General features: G+C 36.5%; 1 protein-coding gene across 2 annotated transcripts in view; it reads left to right on the forward strand.

Annotated features, from left to right (window-relative positions):
* The window catches only part of LOC108038104 (unextended protein), a 64,029-nt gene extending 37,801 nt beyond the window's left edge, over nt 1-26,228 (forward strand). For both annotated transcript variants that reach the window (XM_044456823.1, XM_044456824.1), the window contains exons 5-8: nt 5,731-5,904; nt 5,967-6,612; nt 6,671-6,937; nt 25,129-26,228. In XM_044456823.1, coding sequence (XP_044312758.1) covers nt 5,731-5,904; nt 5,967-6,612; nt 6,671-6,937; nt 25,129-25,688 — 1,647 coding nt within the window. In that variant the 3' untranslated portion in view covers nt 25,689-26,228. The remainder of the gene's footprint in view (nt 1-5,730; nt 5,905-5,966; nt 6,613-6,670; nt 6,938-25,128) is intronic.
* The last annotated feature ends 757 nt before the right edge of the window (nt 26,229-26,985 follow it).

Here is a 26,985-nt window from a genome sequence, read left to right on the forward strand (position 1 = left end):
GCCTGTATTTTATAGTTTTCATAGAAACCAACTGGTGAAGAAGAGTATTTGAGTATTAGCCGTCAATTTCTTAAGCTTTCTAACATTTTAGAGGGTTTTAAATTATCCAAATTTCTCACTTTTTTGCCTAAAATGATGGTGTTATACATCCTTTGAGTTGATCATATTCTATAGCTGTCTTATCCTTTATTATTTTATTTTTTTTTTCGCTTCGTGCGAAGTCTCACGGCTTACAACCAACCGACTGGGTGATGCAGCACAATAATACGATAAATAGAGAAGTCCGGGGAATAAAGTAAGATCTAATTTTGTGCTCATGAAGTAAGTATTAATCGTTTTAAAGCAGCAGAGTCAAGATTTAAGATAATACGAAACTCCTATTATAGTCAGAACATAATACTCTGAAAGGCTCATGCAAGTTATAGTTAGATCTACGATGGTTTAATATTAGGGGAGTAAAATTTTCAGTTATTCTACAATACTTGGCACAGAAAAGTTTAGCCGACCTACCAAGTCGGTGCTGTTAATCTTACCATGAATAAGGTCATAAATTCAGACATTACAAAGCATCGTTATTCGGTTGTTTAAGGAGGCTAAATTAATTATCGGTTGTCTACTAGAATTAGAATGTAAGTTCATATTTGCATCCCAATTTAGAGGCCTTAAAGCTAAAAGTAGACAGTTTCTTGCATGAAGTCAAAATGTATTCCGTATTTTAAACTTTAGTTTTCGGTCCAAAAGAACACCAATATCGTTTATATGAGTTATTTTATCCAAAGATCTGCCACGGTATGAAGTCATCATATTGTACTTAGAGCCGTTTAAATTCAGTAAATTATTCCGGCACCAGTTTTGAAAGCTATTTAGATCGCTGGACTTTAGAAAGATAATTTTTAAACACGACTTTTTGTGTCTTCCCACTCAGATAACTTGAGATCCATTTAACTACATTAACTAATTTACAGAGTCAAATGATTATCTAAAGTCATTGTTAACGTCTGTTTGGGAACTACTTTTAAAGCCCTTTATCAAAGATGAAGTGAGCTTCGAAAGATTATTAGTTATTGTACTGATCTATAATCTACACGGTGATATAATTGATCTAAGCATGTTTTGTAAATAAGGGGTAATAATATTTTCAAAAAGCTTAGAAATATCCGACAACACTTTAATCACAAGAATCTAACTTGTTACATTTTTTTATAAAGAGGAATTACAAATGATTCCTTCTAAATAGGGAAAATTTTAAAGTTTCTAGAGATAAGATAAACAATTTGAAAAGGGTTTCCGCAATGTTTAGGAATACCATTGGGAACTTGTCGCTTTCTAGACCATTTTGGTGGCACTGGAGTGTACATTTTTATACCCTTGCATACCCTCTGCCTATACCCTATAATTTTGGTCAAAAGTGTGCAACGCAGTGAAGGAGACATCTCCGACCCTATAAAGTATATATATTCTTGAACAGGATCACCTCCTGAGTTGATATAAGCATGTCCGTCTGTCCTTCTGTCTGTTTCTACGCGAACTAGTCTCTCAGTTTTAAAGATATCGAATTGAAACTTTGCACACACCCTTCTTTCCTTTGCACGCAGTATATAAGTCGGAACGGCCGGGATCGGCCGACTATATCCTATAGCTCCCATATAACTGATTGATCGGAAATGCAATAACTTTGGTGTTTGTAAAGTTAGGAAGTTGGGATTTTCTATGGGTTTTATATTTGCCAATCAATCTGACCTACCAAATTTCATAAGGATCGGCCGACTATATCCTATAGCTGCCATATAACTGATTGATCGGAAATGCCATAACTTTCGTGTTTGTAAAGTTAGAAAGTTGGGATTTTCTATGGGTTTTATTTTTGGCCAATCAATCAATTCAAGGTCGCGTGTGGCGCGACGCGGCTGACGGACTTATTGCGGTACAGTGTGGAGCCCAAAGTTTTCATCTGAAACATACAACAAACATTTTTTATTATTCAGCAGGGTTCCCCCGAGTGCATGAATGTCTGCAACTTCAAAAAATTCGATTTTAAAATATTGAAATCACGTCTTGAAAAAAAAGTGCCATTTTTTGTCTTTTTTTGTTGCTGAATTGGGCTGAAAAGTGTATAAAATAACTTTTTTTCACAATTTCAGATATTCATGCACTCGTTCAATGTATAATCTGCAAAACACTTTTTAGAAATCAAGTAGTTCAGTAGTTTTTTCGTAATCGTGTACCGCGTTTTTAAAATCATAGTTTTGAGAAAAAACGGTTTAAAGTTTTGGGTTAGTGGCCAAATCGCACACAAAGCGCGCCCGAGCGCGCTCGTTCAATCACTCATATTTTTCATAATATTGAGAGTTGAGTCATAAAACTTCGGGAATATACTGTCAAAACGTTATTCTATCGATCTATGAAAATAAAAAAAAACGATTATTTTTAAAATTTTACATGAGAAGCCCCCTTAAACTAGAACGGAACCTCCGGCGTGCTTAACCTTTGGTCTAGCATTTTTTATCTTAAGTTCATTACCGCGCTTTTCCCTATCCAATAGATCCAAATACATTAAATTTGTCTTCAGCACTAAATATTAATTGTTCCAAGTAATATAAATTCCGGGCTAAATGGGATTATGCAAAAAAAACCTCTTTGATATATTAATGGATAAGAGCAAGGGTATCTCCCATGTAAATCATGGCTTCTAAGCACTCTTCGGACGTTTTCAGTGAATACGTTTGTTCATAGGGATGGGGATATGGCGGTATAAATTTTTCAAGCCGATAGATGCGGGTTTTTCTTTTTTTCCAAAGGATTTACCTTTCTTCTCAGTTTGTTAATGATTTAAGACGGCGAGAACGGGGTAGTTTCTGGAGAATTTCTGTATTTTTGTAAACTCCGTTCCTTTTGTCATTTTGTTAAAGTTAAAGTTTGTGTTTTTCATCGAATTCAGTCCTTAAAATAGAATCGCAACTAAATTTAAAAAAATGCGCTAGTCCCAAAAAAATATAGACAAGGAATATTTTTTATATGCAACGAATACTTTTGTGAGCATACAAAACTGTTTTGTTTTATATTTTTGACAATAACTTTTTATGGAAATGTTTTCAGTTCTTTTTTTGTGATATACTACTCAAAACCATTTTTCTTATTTTTATAATGATTACTTGTTTAAAATTGGAATTTTTCTCCTAACCTTTTTTGCAACGAATACTTTTGTGACTCACTGTATATGTAGACGCGTTGTTAAAATAGATCGTAATAAGTTGCCATATGCGTTTTTTTGAGCTAGTATGACCGCAGATCTACTACAAACTAGAACTATGAAGAAATGATTGATTGACTGAAAATCAGTCTGTTTTTCCTCCTATTCTTTTTTGTTTACAGTTCAGGTAGTGCCTGTAAGGACACCAATAAAGATAGAGATATCCAATGTTTAGCTTAGACATTTCCTTATAAGGTAAATACCGCTAAACGCATGGACTAGCGTGATGGAATGTACACTTTGTGTGTTTGGTGAAGTTTATAATAAGAGTGTCGTTTTCTGCTATACTGGGTAAGATTTAGAGATTTATTAGGGTAGATGCCTGGCCAGTGGGTCTTGATAGCCAGGCAGCCGACATACGCAAAATCAATGCGGGTGCTGCGACGTATCAGACAGTTCCAGTGCATGAATTGCATCACTGAGGAATAGTTCAGTGCTTCGTGTAGCTCGTGTGCTTGTTTTGTTGTTACTTTTTTTCACAAAATGATGATCCCATACAGTCTTCTGTCTGGTCTTACTATTGCTGTACATAATATATATAGAAGGGGACAGTCCAAAGCTACGCCCTATTACTTTTGCTCGCACTGACAGTTTTTTGGCAGCCGAAGTTTATATAAACCTTTGCAGTTATTACAAATCGATAACATTTCGATTTCTATGCCTATATTACTAAAAACAATGAAGCTGTGTCGACTTTGCGGTGCATTTTGCCGTTGTTTCTATGTCAGCTATATAACATTGTTGACCGATTTTAATTTAATTGAAACCGTAATTCCATAATATTTAAATATTACCAAATCCCAAAGAACAAACAAAAATTAAAATTAAACAAAGTTATAATTTTTTTGATTCTTTTTCCGATTGTTTCTATGGGAGCTATATGTTATAGTCGATCTTGCTCGTTCTGACTTATATACTACCTGCAATAGAAAGACAACTTTTCATGCAGATAGTTTTAAAACTGAGGGACTAGTTTGCGTAGAAACGGACAGACGGACATGGCTAGATCGACTCTCCTAATGATGCCGATCAAGAATATGTAAACTTTATAAGGCCGGGAATGTCTCCTTCACTGCGTTAAAACTTTTGACTGAAATTATAATCAATACGCTCTGCAAGAATATAAAAAGGAAAATTGCTATTACTCAAAACTAAACCAACATTCTTATAGACTCACTCGAAGTCTCACAAGAACACACACATTGACGTCTGCTCAGTATTTACCCCTTGACATATTTTAATTATTTACAAGTAATGAGCTTGGATGCAATATTTGCCTGATCAGAAATATTTGGGATGAGCTGTTTATGCTCGAGTAATGGGACCTGAATAATTTGTTTGCTTTGTTGCTGTGAGCTACTTGCGATGAGCTATTTTCAACTAGTCGTTATAATTCCAAAGCCATGTACAAACAGATTAATATTATTTTTTAAGCTAGTGTAATAAAATTCTATAGTTTTAGTATAAACAGTGAAAACTTATTGTTGGTTTAAGGGGGTATATACCTTTTTAATTTTCAAAAAATCGAAATTTTTTTTTTGCTTTATCTTAAAAAACAACTTTTTGAGAATATTTCCCAAAATTTTTATAGAGATTTGAGCAGTAGAAAAAAAGTTACAGCGCTCCTAGCCGCGCGCCTCTTCCCCGTCCAAACCCAAACTTGAAACTTTAAACGCGAATAACTCGAAATGGTTTTTTTTTAAATGACTTTGCGGTGATATAAATTGGCGAAAAACTACTGAACCGATTTTCTTCAAATTTTTTTTTAAATGTTCCAAATGAATTTTATTAGTACTTGAACGATCGTTTTTTTATGTAAAAATTTGTATTTCGCCGAAATAGATAGTTTTGTAAGAATTTTTGCGTCCAAAAACGTCATTTTTGCATTAAACGTTCCCGCATGCACAAAAAAAAAAAAAAATTTTAAAAACGTTCGTTCAAGTACAGGATACTACTTTAAACTAATGAAATATTTTTATTTTTTCGGTATCAGTTGACCCATTCGTCCTGGGGAATTATCACCGCAAGGGTCTTAAACAAAAAGGCGTTTAAGGGAAACAGCCACACCTTAAAAACTATTAAATATTTTTTCAAAAATTTTTGCATAAACATTGTCAACAATATAAACTTTCAGAAAAATATAATCATTCATTTAATAAAAACAATAGTTACATACATAATAAAAATCCAAACTTTCTTATTTTTTTCGACAAAAAAAGGTATATACCCCCTTAATACATAACTAATTTATATTTTGATATTGCTATATAATGTATAGCAGTCTTATGAACGATTGGTAAAGTGTATTTTTACGTGGTCCAATCGAGGCGAAACTTTACAATTGTTCATTACATCAAAAACATAAAAATGTGAACACTAAAACCCTTTAAAAAAACTTTGAAAAACATACGCAAGTCCATATTAAAATTTTCGTACCATCTATCATTTAGTAAACTGATAAATTTTTTTTAAAATTACAGGCTGTCTGTTCAAGACATGGTTTGGCCATTGGAGCAAAGACCATTTTAATAACAAAAACTGTTATGGCTATAACAGCACCACTCTCTTATCCAGTTTCGCGTATTCTTGATAAGTTATTAGGCGAAGAAATTGGAAATGTTTACAACCGTGAACGTTTAAAAGAACTTGTTCGTGTGAGTAAAAATAGTTTGTTTTGTATATGCTGTTTTTAACTTTGTTCACATTTATTATTTAGGTTACTAACGATGTTAACGATCTTGATAAAAATGAAGTTAACATCATATCTGGAGCTCTAGAATTACGTAAAAAAACAGTTGCTGATGTAATGACGCACATAAATGATGCTTTCATGCTGTCATTAGATTCTTTACTTGATTTTGAAACTGTGTCTGAAATTATGAATTCTGGTTATTCACGTATTCCGGTATACGATGGCGATAGAAAAAACATTGTGACGTTGCTATACATTAAAGATTTGGCTTTTGTTGATACCGATGACAACACGCCTTTAAAAACTCTATGCGAATTTTATCAAAATCCAGTTCATTTCGTTTTTGAAGATTATACTTTAGACATTATGTTCAATCAATTTAAAGAAGGAACAATAGGGCACATCGCTTTTGTTCATCGCGTAAATAATGAGGGCGATGGAGACCCATTTTATGAAACTGTAGGTTTGGTTACACTGGAAGATGTTATTGAAGAACTGATTCAAGCTGAAATCGTGGATGAAACCGATGTGTTTGTTGATAATCGTACAAAAACCAGACGAAACCGATATAAAAAAGCAGACTTTTCGGCTTTTGCGGAACGTCGAGAAGTGCAAACCGTACGGATTTCTCCTCAATTAACATTGGCTACTTTTCAGTACTTAAGCACTGGTAAAATAAACTTTGAATTATTAATACAAATTTTTAACTATAAAAAAACAATTCTTAGCTGTCGATGCCTTTAAAAAGGATGTAATTTCGGAGCCCATTTTGCGAAGATTACTTAATCAAGACGTTTTCCACAATATAAAAACAAAAGGAAAAAGTAAAGACGACACAAGCCTTTATATTTTCACACAAGGAAAAGCTGTCGACTTTTTTGTACTTATATTGGAGGGTCGGGTGGAAGTCACAATTGGCAAGGAAGCCCTTATGTTTGAAAGTGGCCCCTTTACCTATTTCGGAACTCAGGCGTTAGTGCCAAATGTGGTCATTGGTAAGTTAAAATTTTTTTTAAAAGACTGATTTCTTTACAGAAAAAAGCATATAATAATGGTTTTATATGCACGATTTTATTATATATATGCACGTTGCTGCACGAAACTATAGGAAAGACATCAATTGACACGAAAGAATGCTAGCTTGTTATAAATGCCGATGCAGTTACTGCCAATATTGGTATAAAAAGCATACATCTTAAAAAAAAAAGGTTTGAAAATTGGGCTCTGGCCAGTCCGATCATTTTTATGCAAGCTATTGAAATAGTTTAGTGAGTAAAATAAAAGGCAGCATTGCGATCAAGAAACAATCTCCTGTTTTAGTGTGTGTTTAACATAGATAATTCAGTGTATCAAAATTCTTAGCAAAGGTAATTTATTGTACAAGAGAAACACACCAAATACACCAGTGCTGCCAATATAGCTTTTTTCTCGTCAAATCAGGCTTTTATCAAAGAAAAATTTGGGAATTGCGGGAAGCGGGAATTCTGGATTTTTTAAAAAGCCTTTTTTTTTAATGCTGCCACAAATTTCATGAAAAGACACAAAAAATAAAATTTTTGATAAAGCTGTGGATAAAAAGTGTACTAACGCAGTTACACCCACCAGTTTTTGTACAAATGTACCAAATGTGTATAGAAGTGGCAACATAATCATATGTTTTTGTCGATATTTGCCAATACTACCATCGTTATTTTACGTTAAACTACTACCATCACAATATAAAAAGTGCGCGTAAGTGGTGATCAACCCGTATTTCACAATGCCCAAAGAAAAATTGTTTGCGCGTTTTTTGCGTTTTTTCTGATTATTTTCAGCTTTTTTTTCTTTTTCTCCAGTTAAAAACGTTTTTTTTTTCAAAAGTTGGCACTGATTTACATAGTGGAAATTCAAATAAACTTTCCAATTTCCCAAACTTGGAAGGAATCAAAAATCTTGTTCAACTTTAAAGAACTTATATTTTAATATGCAAAGCAGTGAATAATTAGGATCAAAAGCCAAGTTTAATCTTGTCATTTCCCTTTTTACAAATATAAGTAGTCTCTCAGTTGTAAAGTTATGATGAAGAAACTTACAAAATGTATTTTTTTCATATATGTACGTGTATTATAAGCTGTGTTTAATGAAATAGTACTAGTACAGCTTACAACTATCTTTCGAAGAGGGCCAACATGCAATTCTGTTGTGACGCTTGTATCGAGGTTTCGAACGATGTAAAATCGTTCACCCGCCAAACTAAGGGCGGCTTGAAGGAACTGATAAGCTGCTTCGGCGTTGCTAAAGATAGCTTTTTCCTCTCTGAGTTAGAATTTCCGTTCAATAGCCGTACGCTATTGGAAGAGTCCCGAAGCCGCAAAAAAACTTCTGGATTTGGTATTCGAACTAGTGGTTCCACCTAATTATACCCGTTACTCGTAGAGTAAAAGGGTATATTGTATTCGTGCAAAAGTATGTAACAGGTAGAAGGAAGCGTTTCCGACCCTATAAAGTATATATATTCTTGTTCAGGATCACTAGCCGAGTCGATCTAGCCATGTCCGTCTGTCCATCTGTCTGTCTGTCCGTATGAACGCTGAGATCTCGCTGAGCTAGAAGATTGGCATTTTGCATGTAGATTTTAGGAGTGCTTACGCAGCGCAAGTTTGTTTCAAAATGGTACCACGCCCCCTCTGCCCACAAGCCACAAGCAGTGCCCACAGTTTTGATGCTATTATGAAAATTTTAATTGATATGTATTTCTTTCGTCAATACCTATCGATTGGCCTAATAAAAGTTTGCCACGCCCACTCTAACGCCCATAAACCCATTAAACGCATTAACCTGGCTAGCGCCTACATTTCCGCCTTTCATGGCCCGTGGTACCACGGAAGCGCCATCTAACGGATGACTTTGGAACAGCTGGCCAAGGTGCTAATTCGAGCGACGAAAAACATACAAGAAGGCATATTTATATTAAGTTGTTTAGCTGAGTAAGGGGTATCTAATAGTCGAGGCGCTCGACTATAGCGTTCTCTCTTGTTTTTAAACTATACATATACCTCCACAAGGGAATACAGAGTCCGGACTACCGGTCCAAGCTGGTTCTGCAGAAACACAGTTTGCACTACCAAAATTACTTTCTGTAATCCTACCAAAGAAACAAATATAAGTTTCTCGGCTTTTCCTGATCAAATATTTTCTAATGTATTGTATTATATATAAAACAAAACTAAAGCAAGACAAACTAAGAGTTCGAGGTTAAGATAAAAAAGAACGGGCCCTTGAACATACATTATTTGACTTTTAAAATGAACGGTCGTGTTTTTTTTTCTCCGCTCCTATTTTGTATTTTTGTTTCGTTTTTCCCTTCGGTGGGTTTTATCAAAACAATTTTCATTTTCTTCGAGTTATTTAAACATACATTTAAATTCCGTTCGCTTCGCGAGTGAACTATAAATCTTTGTACACTTAATAATAATAATAATAATACTAACAAATTGTTTTAATTTCGTAATTCTGTTCTGTGTTTTCTTTTCTTGTAACCCCGCCGGTTTTCTTTTGTGCGTTGATCGTCGTAAGTTGTAGTGCTGTTTTTAGTGTTGCTTTTGCATGCACTTTAACTAATTTACGCTCCCGCTCTCTTGCTCTCTTTGCTTTGAAAGTTCTAAGCGTGCAGTTTCTGCGCTCTTGCGGTACTTATAACACCTCGCTTATAAATTTCAATACGTTTTCTTGGTACAGTGGTTCCAATAGGTAAAATTAATAATAATAATTTAGTCTGCTTCTGCAAAAAATGCAGCCTCGTAATCAAGGCTGACCAATCTAATATGACTTGTTGGCTGTGTGAAAACATGGTGGACACCAAGTGCGCTGGTTTTACTGGCCGGACAAGTGATGACCTTTCAAAGGGGACGCTTGTGTCAAGGTTGCGAACGAGATGAAATCGTCCATGCGCAGGATTCGCAGTTTAATAGCCGTAAGCTATTAGAAGAGCCCCCTAAACGCCAAAAAACTGGTGGTAAGCAGCAAAAGTGAACACCCCGCAACCTCAATCAAAAGAACAACAGAGCATTTCGGCGGATCAGCAGCTGATTGCAGCAAAGCCTCAAATGTTGCTAACATCAGCAGCTAAAAAGATTCGGTTTTCGAACAATCCGTAGTAGAATTCATGCAACCAGGGACTTCTAAGAATTCAGATTTTTCCGCAGTGGTTTAACACTTAGTGGATCCACCTCCCTCAAACCGCCACAAGGGACTACTGAGTCCGGTGTGCTTCTGTACAGAATCCATCATACTATTGAAGAGACAATTAACAAGGGTACAGTAATAGAAGACAAATCAGATAAGTCAACCAAATAAATTGTTTTCAAGGTAATTAATTTTATTACTGCCTGATCTTTACGCATGCAATAATATTTTTACTTGCAATAAAATTGTTTGTTCTATTATTATTTGCCAGAGCCCGATGGTATTCTTAGGTGCGTGCTTAGGTAAAACCCTGTGCAAACCCTTCTCAAATAATAATTTTCCCATATTAGGAAGAAATCTTTTGCAATTCCTCTTCAGAAGACAGATATCAGGTTAGATTCATAAACTTTTTAAAAATAGTATTACTCCTCATTTACAGCACCTTTGAACATCAAATATGTCTCCGTGTCAACACCGATTTATAGATCAGATCAACAACGACTAACAGTTTGGAGCGCACCTCATTTGTGAAAAATTCAATAGTAGTTCGCAAACAGACGTAAATTACTCTGACTTTATTAAAGCATTGGACTCTGTAAATCCTTTTTAACAATGCTCATGGTTAACAAAGCTAGAGGTGTGCTTCGAGTAAGACTTTATTTATTTCACTAGCCCGCTCTATTCTGGACTATGGGTCCCCCGTCTAGAAACAAATACGAAATATACATGACCCCATTGAATCTCTTTTATACCCTTGCAGAGGGTATAATAATTTTCTTACGCAGTGAAGGAGATGTTTCCGACTCCATAAAGTATATATATTCTTGATGGGGATCAATCGAGGAGGGGAGTCAATATAGCCATGTCCGTCTGTTTCAATACCGTTTGCGAGCTCAGTTTAAAAGCTTGCGATCTGAAACTTTCACAGTAATCCTAAAACATGTGTACGCAGGTAAAGTTTGAAAAGCGCCCCGGTCGGACGTCTATATTCTATAGCTCCCCATCGGATATACCTAGCAGGAATTGATGATATTTAGCGCAGTGTAAATTGACAAGAATCTTTCCAAATCGTATTTTTGTATGCATACCTTGATCAGGGTAAAAGCGCGTGCCGATCGGACGTCTATATCCTATTGCTCCCATAGGTACAAGGAATAATAGGGTGAAATCGGTTAAAATTTAATGATTTTCATGATATTTCGCGCAGTATATAAGCTATTGAGATGAATTTTTCCAAATCGTATTTTTGTATGCATACCTTGATCAAGGTAAAAGCGCTTGACGATCGGTCGTCTATATCCTATAGCTCACATTGGAATAATAGGGTGAAATCGGTTAAAATTTAATGATTTTAAGGATATTTCGCGCAGTATATAAGCTATTGACATAAATCTTTCCAAGTCGTATTTATTTACGCATACCTTGATCAGGGTAGAAGCGCTTGCCGATTGGGCGTCTATATCTTATAGCTTCTGAAGGAAATAATCCTTTTTTTCTATTTTTATATGACATTTTTACAGTATAAAAGCTATTGACATGAAACTATGCAAATCTTATTTATTTAAGTATACCTTATTCTTTTCGCTACTTTTTAAATTTTAGCAATTTCGGCTAGGTCTGCAAGGGTATTAAATCTTCGGCTTGCCGAAGTTAGCTTCCGTCCTTGTTTGCTTTACTGTGCCAAAAAAAAGTTGATACGATCATATTTTGACAAGTTTTTAAACCATTTACCTTTTTGCAACGTGTTTTCTCATTCCAAATGCACCATGAACGAGATTGACCAATTCCCTCAAAAAAAAAACACTTTCGGATTTACCGTGCCTTTTTTCGTTTTAGTCATTATTCCTTTTTTCAATTTAATTTTCTGACATTTGGTTGTTGCCTAGTTTTTCCATTACATCAGCTATATCACTGTCACGTTGTTTAAGTTATTTAATACGCACTTATTTGTATATGTTGTGCCATTCGCTTTTCTTGTCTATGCTCAAGATCAAAAGTTGGAAAAATCCCCACCACCTGTGCACTTTTGAAGTAACGTCCTTGTATTGTGTAAACTTGTGACCTGAATGGCTGAAATGTTTAATTCCATTGACAGTGTTTAGTTCGTAAAAATGGTATTTGCTTTCGGCAGCAAAAGTACATTTACAGTAATACTTTCTATAACTTGCGTCCGTATATAATTCAATGGGGGTTAATTACACAATTAGAGCATCAATGCTCTCGCAAGCAAATAAAAAACAAACAAATTTTAGTACAAACTTCCGAAAATAAGAAGCTCAGCCAATAAATGGTCTTATTTATAGCGGCAGAACCAAATCGGTCAACTATTCTCCATTTCTTATTTTAAATCCGAGATTCTCTACATGTATTCTAAGAAATAACAAGAAAGGAAAGCTAACTTCGGGCAGAGCCGAAGTTGCAATACCCTTGCAGAATATTTTGTAAATTATAATCTCCAATATTATTCTTATGATACATTCTTAATACTCATCAAAAATCCCAACTTTCTAACTTTTAAAACAGCAAAGTTATGGCAATTCCAATCGTTCAGTTATATGGCAGCTGTAGGAAATAGTCGGCCGATGAAATTTGGTAGGTCAGATTGATTGGCCAAAAATAAAACCCATAGAAAATCCCAACTTCCTAATTGGCTAAAAATAAAAACCAAAAAAAATCCCAACTTCCTTACTTTACAAACACCATAGTTTTGGCATTTCCGATCAATCAGTTATATGGAGGCCATAGGATATAGTCAGCCGATCCCGACTGTTCCGACGTATATACTGCGTGCAAAGGAAAGAAGGATGTGTGCAAAGTTTCAATTCAATATCTTTAAAACTGAAAGACTAGGTCGCGTAGAAACAGACAGACGGACTGACAGACGGATAGACAGACGGACTGACAGACGGATAGACAGACGGACTGACAGACGGATAGACAGACGGACAGACAGACGGACAGAGGGACAGACGGACATGCCTATATCAACTCAGGACGCGATCCTGATCAAGAATATATATACTTCATAGGGTCGGAGATGTCTCCTTCACTGCGTTGCACACTTTTGACCAAAATTATAAGACCCTCTACAAGGGTTTAAAAATGTTCTATTGAATCTGAGTGTACAGGGATTTAATGGAAACCGATGTCTAGCCAGCCGATTTGAGAAATAGCAAATCGTCTCTGTTAACATCAAAACTCCCGTGTCCTGAAATAAAAGGCGAGTTTCCACATAAATGTTACCACTTCACCCCCAGGCATCCTCCAGAGAGCTATTGTAGTGCGGGGATGCACCCGTTTTAGTAATGAATCACAGGCAGTCGCCCAGTAAGTTAAAAGCCCTTGGCCTTAAGGCATAGGCCGCTACCTGGACGAAGGAGCGAGTCCATTTCTTCAAGTTTTGTCCTTGCTGACCGACAGATTCTATTAATTTGTCCTATCCAACAAAGGCGACAATCCTTCAACCATGTTAAAGGCCTGTCAATCGGCTGAGTAGTATTTGTGATCTTTGTGATGGAAAGCATTTAGAACAAGGTTTAATACTCTGTACAGCTATGTAGCACAACTACAACTACGTCTTTAAATACATTATCCCCGTTAGCTATGTAGCACAACTACAACTACGTCTTTAAATACGTTAAGGGGGGATAGTTGTAGTTGTGCTACATAGCTGTACAGAGTATTAAACCTTCTTTAGAGGCTTCAAAAAATCGAAATGTTTATTTTTGCATAAATGTCTACCTAACAAAACTATCCAAGAATGTGTCCCTAAAATTTAAGAAGCTAATTTTTAAAGTGGGAACTTTGACATGCGAATTCTCGGTTTTTCATTTTTACGATTTCTCCTAAATGGGGGGAAAGATGGGGAAAAATTAAACGCCCTATCGAAACGAGACAAAATTTATTGGATTCGGGATTAAATTCTCTTCCAGTTAAACCTAAACAACCTTAAAAAAGTTAACCCACTTTTAAACAAAAAACATTTTTTTTTTCACTTTGCGAAAAATATTAGAATTTCTCACATTTTGTTAAATTTTCAAGCTATACTAGTGAAAATAGAAAATTTGTTCGGTTTTTGTTTTTCTGATGGATATTTCATCTTTTCCTCGAAATGCTTGTACCAGGCATAATATGACATATATTTTAATGAACAAATTTGAGAAGACAATAAGAACAATAAAACCTGAAAGATTCGTTTAAATCGAATATTTCTTTCCCTCCCAAAAAAGTCCTCGGAAAAGCTTCTAAAATTAATATTAAAATGGAGAAAGAGCAATATCGGTCTGTGATTCGATTCTTGTTTTTGGAAGGGAAATCGAGCAGCGAAATCAAAGAGCGCTTGGATGCTGTGTACAGTGACTCTTCTCCTTCGATGGCGACCGTCAAAAATTGGTTTAACGAGTTTCAACGTGGTCGCATTGGCATTGGTTTCAACGTGGTCGTATTGGCAGACCGCCGATTGAAGATACGCGAGATAGCTGAGACAGTAGGCATGTCAAAACCCGCGTGGGTCTTATCCTGCATGAAATTTTGGGCATGCGAAAGCTGTCGGCGCGATGGGTGCCGCGTTTGCTCACTCCAGACAACAAACGCAACCGTGAGACCACTTCAGAACAGTGTTTGACGCTGTTTAAGCGCAATTCGAAGGAGTTTCTGCGTCGAAGGAGTTTCTGACCGTCGACGAAACATGGATCCACTGGTACACACCAGAGACCAAGGAACAGTTGAAAAAGTGGACTTCACCCAGCGAACCTGCTCAGAAGAAGGAAAAGACTGTCCCATCGGCCGGAAAGGTGATGGCCACGGTCTTTTGGGATTCACAGGGTGTGATCTACATCGGCTACCTGGAGAAGGGCAAAACGGTCACAGGGCTGTTCTACGCCGAATTATTGGGCCGATTCGCCGCCGAATTGCAGAAAATACGGCCCCATTTGACGAAGAAAAGAGTGCTCTTCCATCATGACCACGCACGAGCTCACACTTCCGCCCTCGCCAAGGCCAAATTGGTCGAATTGGAAATTTGCGTCAAAGGAGGAGGTCGTCGCCGCCACAAAGGCCTATTTTGCAGACCTCGAGAAAACATATTTTTCAGACGGGTTAAAGAAGTTGAAGCATCGCTGGGACAAGTGTATCGAGCTAAAAGGAGATTATGTTGAGAAATAAATTGCCGCTTTTCCAAAATTTTCGTTTTTCTTTTGGAGGCTAAGTACTTATCGGACCACCCTCGTATGCTGCGTCCTCGTCCAGACGCGGCGAAGTGCATGACCTTTTCTAGCTAATGCAGCTTGGTTGAAGTTTGTTTTTGAATCAGGACAGAAAGTCGGACACCGAAACTTCTTATATCCAAAACAGAAGATAGGAGCCTGGTTTTGGGCACGACCCTATTGGCAGCAGAGATATATCAGAAGCGGAATGTGGGAGTCCGAGATGGTTGACGGGATGCTTCTGTACATTGTATTGTACGTCCAAGAAAATGCCTATGTAATCCAATACTCATGATTGAGTCAAAAACAACTGACATCAGAGGGTTTGCTCAGAAATGAATGGCAACAGGTGAGACTGCGCTCAGATGATAATCTAAAGAGCATTTGACGATGTTTGTAGCACCACCACGTTGTCGATCATCAGGGTGGTTGACGGAGTGCACAGCATACCCTTAATAAGGAGGGAAGAAAGGTTGTAAAATGTGTCTCTATCAGTACAATTTCAATGTTGCGTTCCATCTCAAGAGATTGACCAACAACTTGTCAATTGGGCCGCTTGAGCTATCGCAGCAACCTCTTTTTGCTTCTCCAATCCATTAATAAATTTCAACCGCTGCGCTTGACTGATAAGTAAAGTCTGAGAGTTACTACTAAGTATACTCAGACATGCGTACTAAAAATGGCATCAGAAATTTCGGGAGACTACAGGTGGCAACAGCAATTTTTTAGCTCGACAATCTATAAAGTCGTAAAAAAACATACACATATAAATTTTAAAATAATGTTTCGATTTGAATAAATTTTTAAAGTGTCTATAAATATAGACCGAATATTCAACCTGATAACAATAAAATAAAACTTTAAATATTTTTCTATTAAAAACCGAAATGTTTGTAGTTTTTGGCAAACTTGAAAACGATGATAAAAAAGTTCGTGCGCTTTGACTCAATATCAACGATTACTTTGTTTTTCTAGCTTAACGAATGTTGAAGACAGGGCAGATGCGCAAAGAACGAGAGAGTACTTCACTAGAATTTCACTAGAATTTAAATAAATAAAAAATAAAACAAGAGAGAACGCTATAGTCGAGTGCCTCGACTATTAGATACCCGTTACTCAGCTAAACAACTTAATATAAATATGCCTTCTTGTATGTTTACTGTGTACAATGTAAATACATACATATGTATATGCTTACATACATACATTGTTTGCCATTGTTTGACTTAGACCTCCAATTTGGCTAACTTGATTTGATTTGCATAGTTCTTGGGATATAGTTCGGTATTGACAAATAAAAAACAAGAGAGAACGCTATAGTCGGGTGCCCCGACTATCAGATACCCGTTACTCAGGTAAAGGGAGTGCGAGGGAGATGGAGATATAAACTTTGATCACGCATAACTTTTTAACGAATGGTCCGATTTGAAAAATTTCTTCAACATTTCGATAGGTATTGATAAACACAATAAAACTGCATTTTTACTTTTCCGAAATATTTAAATTTTTAAAATCGTATATAAGCGATTGTGGGCGTTAAAGGGGGCGTGGCACCTTTTTGAAACAAACTTGCGCTGCGTAGGAACTCCTAAAATCTACATGCAAAATGCCAATCTTCTAGCTTTTATAGTTTCCGAGATCTCAGCGTTCATACGGACAGACAGACGGACAGACGGACAGACGGACAGACAGACAGACGGACAGACAGACGGACAGACGGACATGGCTAGATCGACTCGGCTAGTGATCCTGATCAAGAATATATATACTTTATAGGGTCGGAAACGCTTCCTTCTAGCTGTTACATACTTTTGCACGAATACAATATACCCTTTTACTCTACGAGTAACGGGTATAAAAACCATCGCAATTTTCTTTAATAGAATTCCTTATCGAGAATTAACGTTGACTCAGCTGAACACTTTGGCCAGCTGTTCCAAAGTCATCCGTTAGATGGCGCTATTGTATTGGGGTTGCTACCAGCGGCTAGCCTTTTAGTAAGTTCCCGGGAGTTAGTGCGTGTCGTTGCTGATCGCTCCTGGGGTTCTGGAGCTCATGATAAAGCGTAAGTTCGAAATCCAACCAATTAACTTTTCGTTCGGAAGCGTTTTAGTATTGAGCGGTTCTACGTTGAGCTTTAATGTCAAAAACGACAATTTAATATTCCTGCACTTTTGCTACTTATATAGACGCCAGCCCTACAAGGTCTTATGGATGGGTCGGCAAAGGGGTCCAACCGTTTCGAAGTCACCGACCCAAAACATTAGTGTCTATTTAAAACATGAAGGCATCTTCGTTAAGCAATTGCGATATTTCTTAAGCCCTAGTTGACTCTGAATACAATATATGTATGGATATTAACTGTAACTCAGATGCTGTGACTTCAGGAGAGTAAGAACCCCATTTTGTCAATTCAAATCCTGCAGTTTGAAGAACTTAAAACACTCCAGACTCAATATTCATCAAGTGCTCTAAACATGCATTATTGACGTATAAGTTGGAAAGTTTCGCGGACTCACTTTAATTTTTTAAACACCGGATATCCGGAATTGAGGCTTGTTCAGTACCTCATGTTACGTTGTTAAGCTTGTATAATATCTTAATTATTTGTTAATGTTTGAAGCAACGCTTCAATGACTAGGAGAGTCGTTTTATCTGTCCAGCCGTAAGCGGAGAAAAGTTAATACAACTAATCGTGAATTCTCGACCAACTATCAAAATACGTACTTTAATTAAATCAAATTTACTGGTTGGCCTTAATCTCTTTATTTCTCTGAAGAGGTAAGCTGTCCCCAGGCAACAATTTGTTTAAACAATAGCTGTAAGCTAGTAATTCAAAGCTTTTATAATATTTGAACCAATATCACATTGCCTGCAATTTAAAAGTATTTTAAAAGTATTATTTTCACCTTTATAGAGTTAAAAGATTCATTTCAAAAATTTCAACCGTTCAACTGGGGTTCAACCAATTGGGATGACGTTAAAACGGCAGCCTTTCCTCAACCAACCTTATGGCAATATCTGAGTAGTTCTTCGATAATTATACCCGTTACTCGTAGAGTAAAAGGGTATATTGTATTCGTGCAAAAGTATGTAACAGCTAGAAGGAAGCCTTTCCGACCCTATAAAGTATATATATTCTTGATCAGGGTCACTAGCCGAGTCGATATAGCCATGTCCGTCTGTCCGTCTGTCCGTCTGTCCGTCTGTCTGTCTGTCCGTATGAACGCTGAGATCTCGGAAACTATAAAAGCTAGAAGATTGGCATTTTGCATGCAGATTCTAGGAGTTCCTACGCAGCGCAAGTTTGTTTCAAAAAGGTGCCACGCCCCCTTTAACGCCCACAATCGCTTATAAACGATTTTAAAAATTTTAATATTTCGGAAAAGTAAAAATGCAGTTTTATTGTGTTTATCAATACCTATCGAAATGTAGAAGAAATTTTTCAAATCGGACCATTCGTTAAAAAGTTATGCGTGATCAAAGTTTATATCTCCATCTCCCTCGCACTCCCTTTACCTGAGTAACGGGTATCTGATAGTCGGGGCACCCGACTATAGCGTTCTCTCTTGTTTTTTCACATAACTTATGCTTAGGTGACAAATCAGTCGATATTAACAGCTCTTTGCTGCAACTGAAACTATATTCATCTTTTTGAGGGGCTTGTATCCGTCAGGTACAACCCTTAAGGATCTTCTTCAGATTTGGATAGTCGGAGCTTGCCTAAATTTACCAACAGCTATTAATTCAGAAAATGGTCAGCGTGATATCCTTAGGCTTATTTAAAATTCCGAAAATCGAACGACACCTCACTACAATTTATTTGGGACTTCACCGCGAAATGTATTTTCTTTTTGACCTGACAGCCCTTTATATACGGGTCTGGAAAGGTTTATTTAAATGGCCACTTCATCAATAAAATGTTTTTCACCTTTTCTTCGTGCTACGAGAACGACCAGAGCGGAGACCAAATGTGGCATGCTGCGTTTTGTCAACATTAAGCCAATGTTCGATCGAGAAGCCCAGCACTCAAATTCGTCTATGAATGTCTGGACTCGTCGGAAGGCAGACGGTGCTACCAGCTGCAAGAAATACAGTGTCGTTTGCAAAATCCTTCGAGCCCTGTAAAAGTGGAAAGGAGACTAATCGGCCTAAAAGATACCGGGGATCATGGGTTTTTTTTTTTTTTGCACCATTGTGCAACGTTCAGGCAATCAAAAGGAAACACAAAGGAGAGATATGAATGAGGTAGGCAGTGCCTTTGCTACTTTGCCGTCAATCACGTCCATGCCAGGAGTAGTAAACCAGTCGCTTTATAAGATCACGGACCTCATCGTCGTCTACTAAACGGGCAGCAACAGGAGGGCCAAAGGAAAGCCCTATCCTTGGGATTGTTGTCTGGACCTCTTCGCTTGCTGCAATTCCAAATGGAGTGAAGCGATTCTCCAGATCATTAGCAAATATTTCAGCAATTTCGGAGCCACTGTGGGCCCAAGTGTCATTGCTACGTTTAAGGAAAAACCCCTGATGCGGCTGACTTTTTAGGTTGCGGGTGCATTTCCACAGCGCGATTCCGTGAGTCTGGTTAGGACCAATAGCACTGAGCTTGTCCATAAAAAATTCTGGCTTTGCCAAGCAGAGGACTTTTCTAAGCTCTGACACAATAGCTTTCAACCTTGCCATAAGGACGATGCCTCGTCCTTATCCAGACGCGGCGAAGTGCATGTCATACTCTGGCCAAGGCAAAAATTTCTGGCTTCGAAGAATCCCAATTTGGAGGAGGATTATCTATACTTCTACAAGGAGGGGCAGCTTGATGGATCTGCTCAACAAAGACAGTAGCCAAAATCTGCATATTTGAGTCAGCAACAACTGACATCAGGGTGTTTCCCCGGGGTTACGAGCGCCTGCACCCCAGAAACTGTGGTGCGCATTCCTATCCCCTATATTCCTATCCCAATAAAAAGTGCCTACCTACAGAGCGAAACAGGCGCAGATATTTCTCAGCCGACCAAACAAAATTCTGAAAATCTGAGCAAACTTCTGGCAACTGCTTGCAGGTCAGGCTCCAATATTGTGGCGCTTGGGTGATAATCTAAAGAGAATTCGACCATCACAGCAGCACCACCACGATGTCGATCATCAGGAAGAATGGACGGCTGATAAAATGTGTCTCTGAGATCAGTAAAATGTCACTGTTACGTTCCTGGAGTAGGTGCTTAATCTCTGCTAACTAAGTTCTTGGCGTTCTGAATAACGATATTTATCCCCTAATTGATTAATCCGTACCAACAGCTTGTTAATTGCAGACACTTACTGCTTTCTTATTCATTACCAAATTCCAGAAACCTGTCCTTGCCAGGTTGTTCATACAAAGAGGTCTCGCTTACAGTTACAATATTTGGTTGGCTTAGTCGGCGTAATACTTTTTTACCTAAATCAAACGATAGCATGGGCTAACTTCGGAATGCAGGAAGACGCAAGGCAAACCAACCATTTTGAAACAGGCAGGAAAACGACGGGCGCACTATGTATAAAACCACAGCTAAATGCTCAAGAAAGAGGTACAGTTTCATGGCCAGGCATTTCCCCTTGTCCTTTGGCTCATGGTCACCTTCACATCTGGCGAATTTAAAGAATGCCTAAACTCTTGACAACGGAAACACCTTACAGGATCGTTTTTTTGAAGCTGCGCTCCCACTGCAACTACATCAATTATAAACAATTATTGGGAAATCATATTCATCTTTGTTTTTTGTAGCTCAAGTTATAGTTCAACAAGGAATACATCCCGGTTTCCATTTAAATTCTCGCAGGGGGTTATACATATATGATATATATATGATGGACGTTGATGCACTTCGAGCAGTACAAACAAGTGGTCCAACGACACCAAGCACGTGCTTGTTACGCGTGGGGCCCTATTATCAATTTGGGCAAAAAATGCGAGTTCGCGAGGAAGATACATAAAACAAATAGAGACAAGACACAAATGAAAATTAAAGGCACAACTAGATTGGAGCAAATGAGTTAAAATATTAGTTTTTAATACCGGGATAGAAGTTGAAATGCAAATTAAATGATAAAGGATGTTATAGTTATTACATAGGGCGCGAAAGGGCTCGGGCAGACAAAAATTTGATGTACATCGTGGCAAATTTAGAGGATAATAATTTCGTATTAGTCTATCAGGAACATTGAAAGTTAGGCGGTTTACAAGTTCTGCAGAATCAAAATCACCTCTTATAAGATTTTGCATAAAAGAAGAGAGTGGTTGACGGAGTCAAAGGCCTTACTAAAATCTGTATATATAACGTCAGCCTGCATTTTGTTCTTAAATCCATTTATTACAATAGATGACAATTCAAGAAGGAATTGAAGGACAATTCAACCACCAGATCGATCTTCGCTTAACAAAACCACGGTGATATAAGCGAGAAACATAAATGTTGCAAATGAGAAGTTCAAATGCTTTAGGAATTGCAGAAAATTTAGAAATACCTCTATAATTCTTGGCAACCGCTTTCGCACCATTTTTATGAAGTGAAATAATAAAAGAGTCCTTCCGGATAATAGGAAAAACTGATGATGAAATAAACAAATTAAAAAATTTAAGAATCGGTTTACAAATGGTTGACGCACAAAACTTAAGCACACATCCAGGAAGTCCATCTGGACCGGGAGAATAAGTCGGCGTTGTTGTTTCTAAATCGATTAAGACAGAGTTTTCAGTAATTAAAGGGGTAAAAATACAATTTGCCCTATTTAAGGGATTAGGGTAGTTAGAATTTGACCAAGCTGTCGAACTATAAGTGGTTTGGAAAAACTCAGCAAATAAATCAGCAATATCAGAATCCTCCGTTGAGTTTAGACGTACCGGCGAAGGCAATGTCGATGACTTACGCTTGGCATTAACAAAGTTGAAAAACTGTTTCGGATCATTTGAAAATTCAAATTTACATCGATTTAGATACATAGAATAGCAATGACTGTTGAGAACATTGAAATCCGATCGAGCCACCACATATTTCGAAAAATCTGATGTCTTACCCGATTTTTTATACTTTTTATAAGTGTTTGATTTAAGGTTTTTAAGTCTTTGAAGCGCATTGGTAAACCAAGGAGGCCTGTTTAGGTTTGAAGGAAACTTATCAGGAACGCATTCATTAAAAAAAGTATTTAACACTATAAAGAATAGTTCAGTCGCACTTTCAATATCTGTACAAGTCTGTCCAATTATAATGAGAAATCATATCGTTAAGTTTATTATAGTCATATTTACGAAAACATCTCATTTTAGTTGGAGAAACTAAAGGAGAGAGGGTATCAGGGCAGGGGAGGCAAATTGTCAATCCCATTGTTGGATGATATCGCTCTTCAGGTACAACAAGAGCGTCAATTCTACATACCGAGACCTCAGAAACAAACACAAGATCTAATTGTCTATTTAAGGAATTTCGTATAAAGCTTACTTGTTGTAACGATAATTCTAAAAGGCCATCCACAAAATCAAGGGCAGATAAAGGTATAGCGACAAGTGAGTCAGTAGGAGGAGACCAAGAAATATCAGGTGGATAAAAGCCACCCAAAACAATCAAAAGGTCTCTGTTAGAAAGAAGGGATAGAACGGATTTTATCGCAGACAGATGGTGCTCATAAATTACTAGATCAGAGCCAGGTGGAATATAAGAACATGTAACAAAAATAGATAAAGATTGCAAGGAAACTTTAACACTTACAAATTCAATTTTATTTGGGATTAGAGTGAGAATTCTTTCAGATGTTAGGCTAGAGGTAACGGCAATCAGCACACCGCCCCCCCTACGTGAGAGGCGATCTATCCTATAAGTATTCAAGTTATTTGACAGAACTTCAGAGTCAGATATCTCTGGTTTCAGCCAAGTTTCCGTAAAAGCCAAAATATCTTCAGTGAATGCAGAGTAGTCAGCATAAAGCTTGTGAAGCTTCATATTTAGTCCCCTAACATTTTGATACGCCAAAAATAAACTTATTAGTTTTTTGGCACAGTGGAAGGCCTGTTATTTGTTCTCGGTTTATTTATTGGGAACAAATTCTTTAATTACTAAATCATCATTAATCCAAAAGCTTTCAGAAAGTAATACATTAAACACATCAGGCGCAGCGAATATTTTAAAAGATTATATCCTACGAGCGTATGAAAATCGTAATTATTAAACTGCAATATTTTCGGATCGTATTAACGGCGGTTAAACTGGCTTTTTGCGTTTAGAAGACTCGGTTAATAATTTTTTATTATTAAACAGGGCACAGACGAAATTGAACCCCTCATTGAGTTGTTTAAATGCTCCTGAGATATTCAATTGGCTGTCTCGAGTCTGCTTCATAAAGCCGCTCATCTCAACTACCATTTCCTTGCAGGACCCACATGACCACATGAGAACAGAATTAAGATCAATGAAATCTTTAACTCTGCCAGTAAATCCTGCACATTTAACGTGCATTATTGAATCGCAGAGCCAGCAAAACATAAAAGGGTCTTTAGTTGAAGACGCAAGAGTACAATTTTTCTTAGAACAGACAAGAGCCATTATAAGTTTAAAGCAAATAAAATTAAAATATGAAAAATACCTCAAAGTTAGAGAAATAGCACCGAAAAAGTTTACCAGAAGTTCAGCAGGTTCATAGAAAGTAAATTACAGTTATAAAATAGAGCGGGAGAGATTGAGAGGGAGTAAAAGAGTTGTAGTAAGTTTAGAGAGTGTAAATTACACTGACAAAGCTACGAGATTAAACAAATCTAATAAAAATGTTAAAATAACTAAACACATACCCGATTACTGGAAGATCTATTTAAATTTACTAACACAATTATTAGGCTAAGCTTTGTAAAGAACGAATATTAGCTTAACATGCTTAGTGAAACCATGGCCAAACTCAGGTGCGCTGATTTCATAGGGATAGCAAAAAGTGAAAAGCTATGGCGAATAATTTTCGATTTTAGCATTTCATTAACCACGTATAGGCGGCCTCTTTTCATCTATGCAATTAGTTTACAATTTTCTAAAGTCTCTTTAAATTTGTCGACTATGCTTTCCTTAACCAAGGAATATTGTGGTCCAGAGTCAAAACAAAATGGAGCAGAATCAACAGACAAGCCTATTACTCCTTTTGGTTTTACAAGAAAACATATTTGGCGGTTCCACTGTGCCCGCTGCTTTCTAACGTCTTGCTTAGGGATATTACCAGAGCGCGCCTTCCATTACGTCGCTTGCAAATATAAGGTCAGCCGTACATCAAGGTTCGGGGTCTGCTCCAGCACCACCGGTGTCAGGTGTATTCTGCACTGGTGCTTTCGGAATCTGTATGTTCTTGAATATTTCCATATGTTTTGGTCAGGTGCCTGTCCATTGGGCAAAGCCGATACCACTTTTGATGTCGCAGAAATCTTCGCTTCCTTTTTGCTTTGTCATGACAAAAACGTCAATGATTATATTATTATAACAAAAACTATATACCTCGTGTTTAAAGGATATTTATATACAATTTTTATTTCCAATTTTTAAAACAAACATTTAAAAATTATTATTATTTTTTTAAATTAAAAATAAGCATTTAAAAATTTTAAATTGAAAAAATATCATTTCTAGATTATTTGACCCTTAACTATAATCCATACAAACAAGATATTATAAAATGTAATGGATAAGAATATATTTATTAGAAATGCGATAATTTTATTATTGTTAATATACCCTAATGTTTATAAATATTAAATCTCGGAAATGCCAAAAAACGATTTTAAAATAATTAATTTTATATGTTTACATTTTTTCTAGACTCTCCAACACAAATGGGTTCTTTGCAGTCTTTAAATATGGATTCGAAAATTCGACAATCCTTTGTACCTGATTATTCCGTTCGTGCTATATCTGATGTGATCTACATTGCAATTAAAAGGGTTTTATATCTTACGGCAAAAAAAGCTACTTTGTTGGAAAAGAGTCGTAAATCAGGAACATTTTCCAGTGAGACTTTTGATGATGAAGTGGAACGATTATTACACTCTATAACAGAAGATGAAAAACCACGGTTCCTTGCACCAAATCAAAGTACGAGACGCCTATCTAAGCCTACCCGTAGTGTGAATTCATCACCTACAAATATAGAATTATCTCACGACGAAAAAAGCAACAGTGTCAGTGAACCTTTTAAAGATAACCGGAAGAAAAGCAACCCTGAGTATACGGATAATGCCTCTATAAGTAGTTTAGTTCCTTCAGAAGAAGGAGATCTGCAAAATGGAGAACACGATGACAGAGACACGCCAGCAGCTTCCATGCCCCTTTTGCCAAAGTTGGATGGTAGTTCTGAAAGTTGGCAAAGTAAGCCTCAATAAGAAAATAAGGTCAACATCAATTATTGAGCTTATTGTAGATAATTAAATTTTCCGTAATATTCAAAAACTGTTGTTAAACTCGAAATCTTAAAGCCTTATAGTTACTTTTCACGCATATTTGTACTTTACTTTACTTGTATTATTCCTTAATTGTTGTTTAAATTCAAGTAAACATGTTTGATTACAAAGCTTTCATAGAATAATTAACTTTTATATTTTTGTGTGAATGAAAAGTTACCCTGCACTAGTGTTATTAAACAGGTAACAAATATATAAATACAAAATGCATGTCTTTATATATTTGTTTTCATTATTATTTACCTATATTTGCGTTGCCTCGTAAATATCGTACTTAAAATGTTATTTAAGCAGTATAGCTTATCCTTCTTACTCTTTATTCCCTGTTCCTATTAAGTGGTTTTTATCTTGATTTAATTATATGTTATAGAAGAAAACACTTAAATGTGTTCTTAAACACAGCCAAACTGGTGTAAGCCCTTTTTCACTTGTAATAATTTAATAAACAAATTTAACCAGAAAGCGTCTTTAATTTGATCATTCAATGCTTACTTTTAAGTTTAAGTTATGTTATTTATGCTTATTTATGTAATTTTCTGAGAAATTATATAGTCTTACATAAATGTGTGTATTCACTTAAAGAATTGGCCTTATTACAAAATATGAGGTTTTACAAAATGTATTGCTTACTTAATTCAGTCAATTGAATTAATTTGGCACGCGTACATGTACATCCGGTATTCGGATTGTTACAGTCAGTTCCTTAGTTTTTGAATAATGTACGATTAACTAATTATCATCCTGTACTAAATATAAAAGTTCTCATAGAGAAGAATATTATAAATAAAAGTATTTGATAATTTCCCATAAATCATTAAATTTTTGGATTAATTAAATGTTAATCGAAATTTGAGTTAATCATAAAGTGCTTTGTTTTAATAAACGACTAATTTTCATTCTATTTCCTCTGAAAAGGAATGTATTTATTAATCAAAACATATTTCTTGAATTCTTTTTATCGGGCGTTGCCCTTTAAAGACGTCAACCCAAATTACTGTTTCTTAGCACTCCTGACTCTCCGCAACTCGGTTTGAGACAAAAACCGACAAACAACAGTTAAAGAGATGAGCTGCACACAACTCAAGGCGAGGCATTTGCGTCCTGTTTAGGGAAGCTAACTAGCTGTGCGAGTACGAACGAAAATTCACGCTCCATACAAGTGCTTGTTAGCGGCATACAAATCATTTATTTCTATGAGGGTGTTGGCATTAGTATGGAT

Source organism: Drosophila rhopaloa, unplaced genomic scaffold (genome assembly GCF_018152115.1).
Source record: "Drosophila rhopaloa isolate 14029-0021.01 unplaced genomic scaffold, ASM1815211v1 contig_154, whole genome shotgun sequence".
Taxonomy (NCBI): Eukaryota; Metazoa; Arthropoda; class Insecta; order Diptera; family Drosophilidae; genus Drosophila; species Drosophila rhopaloa.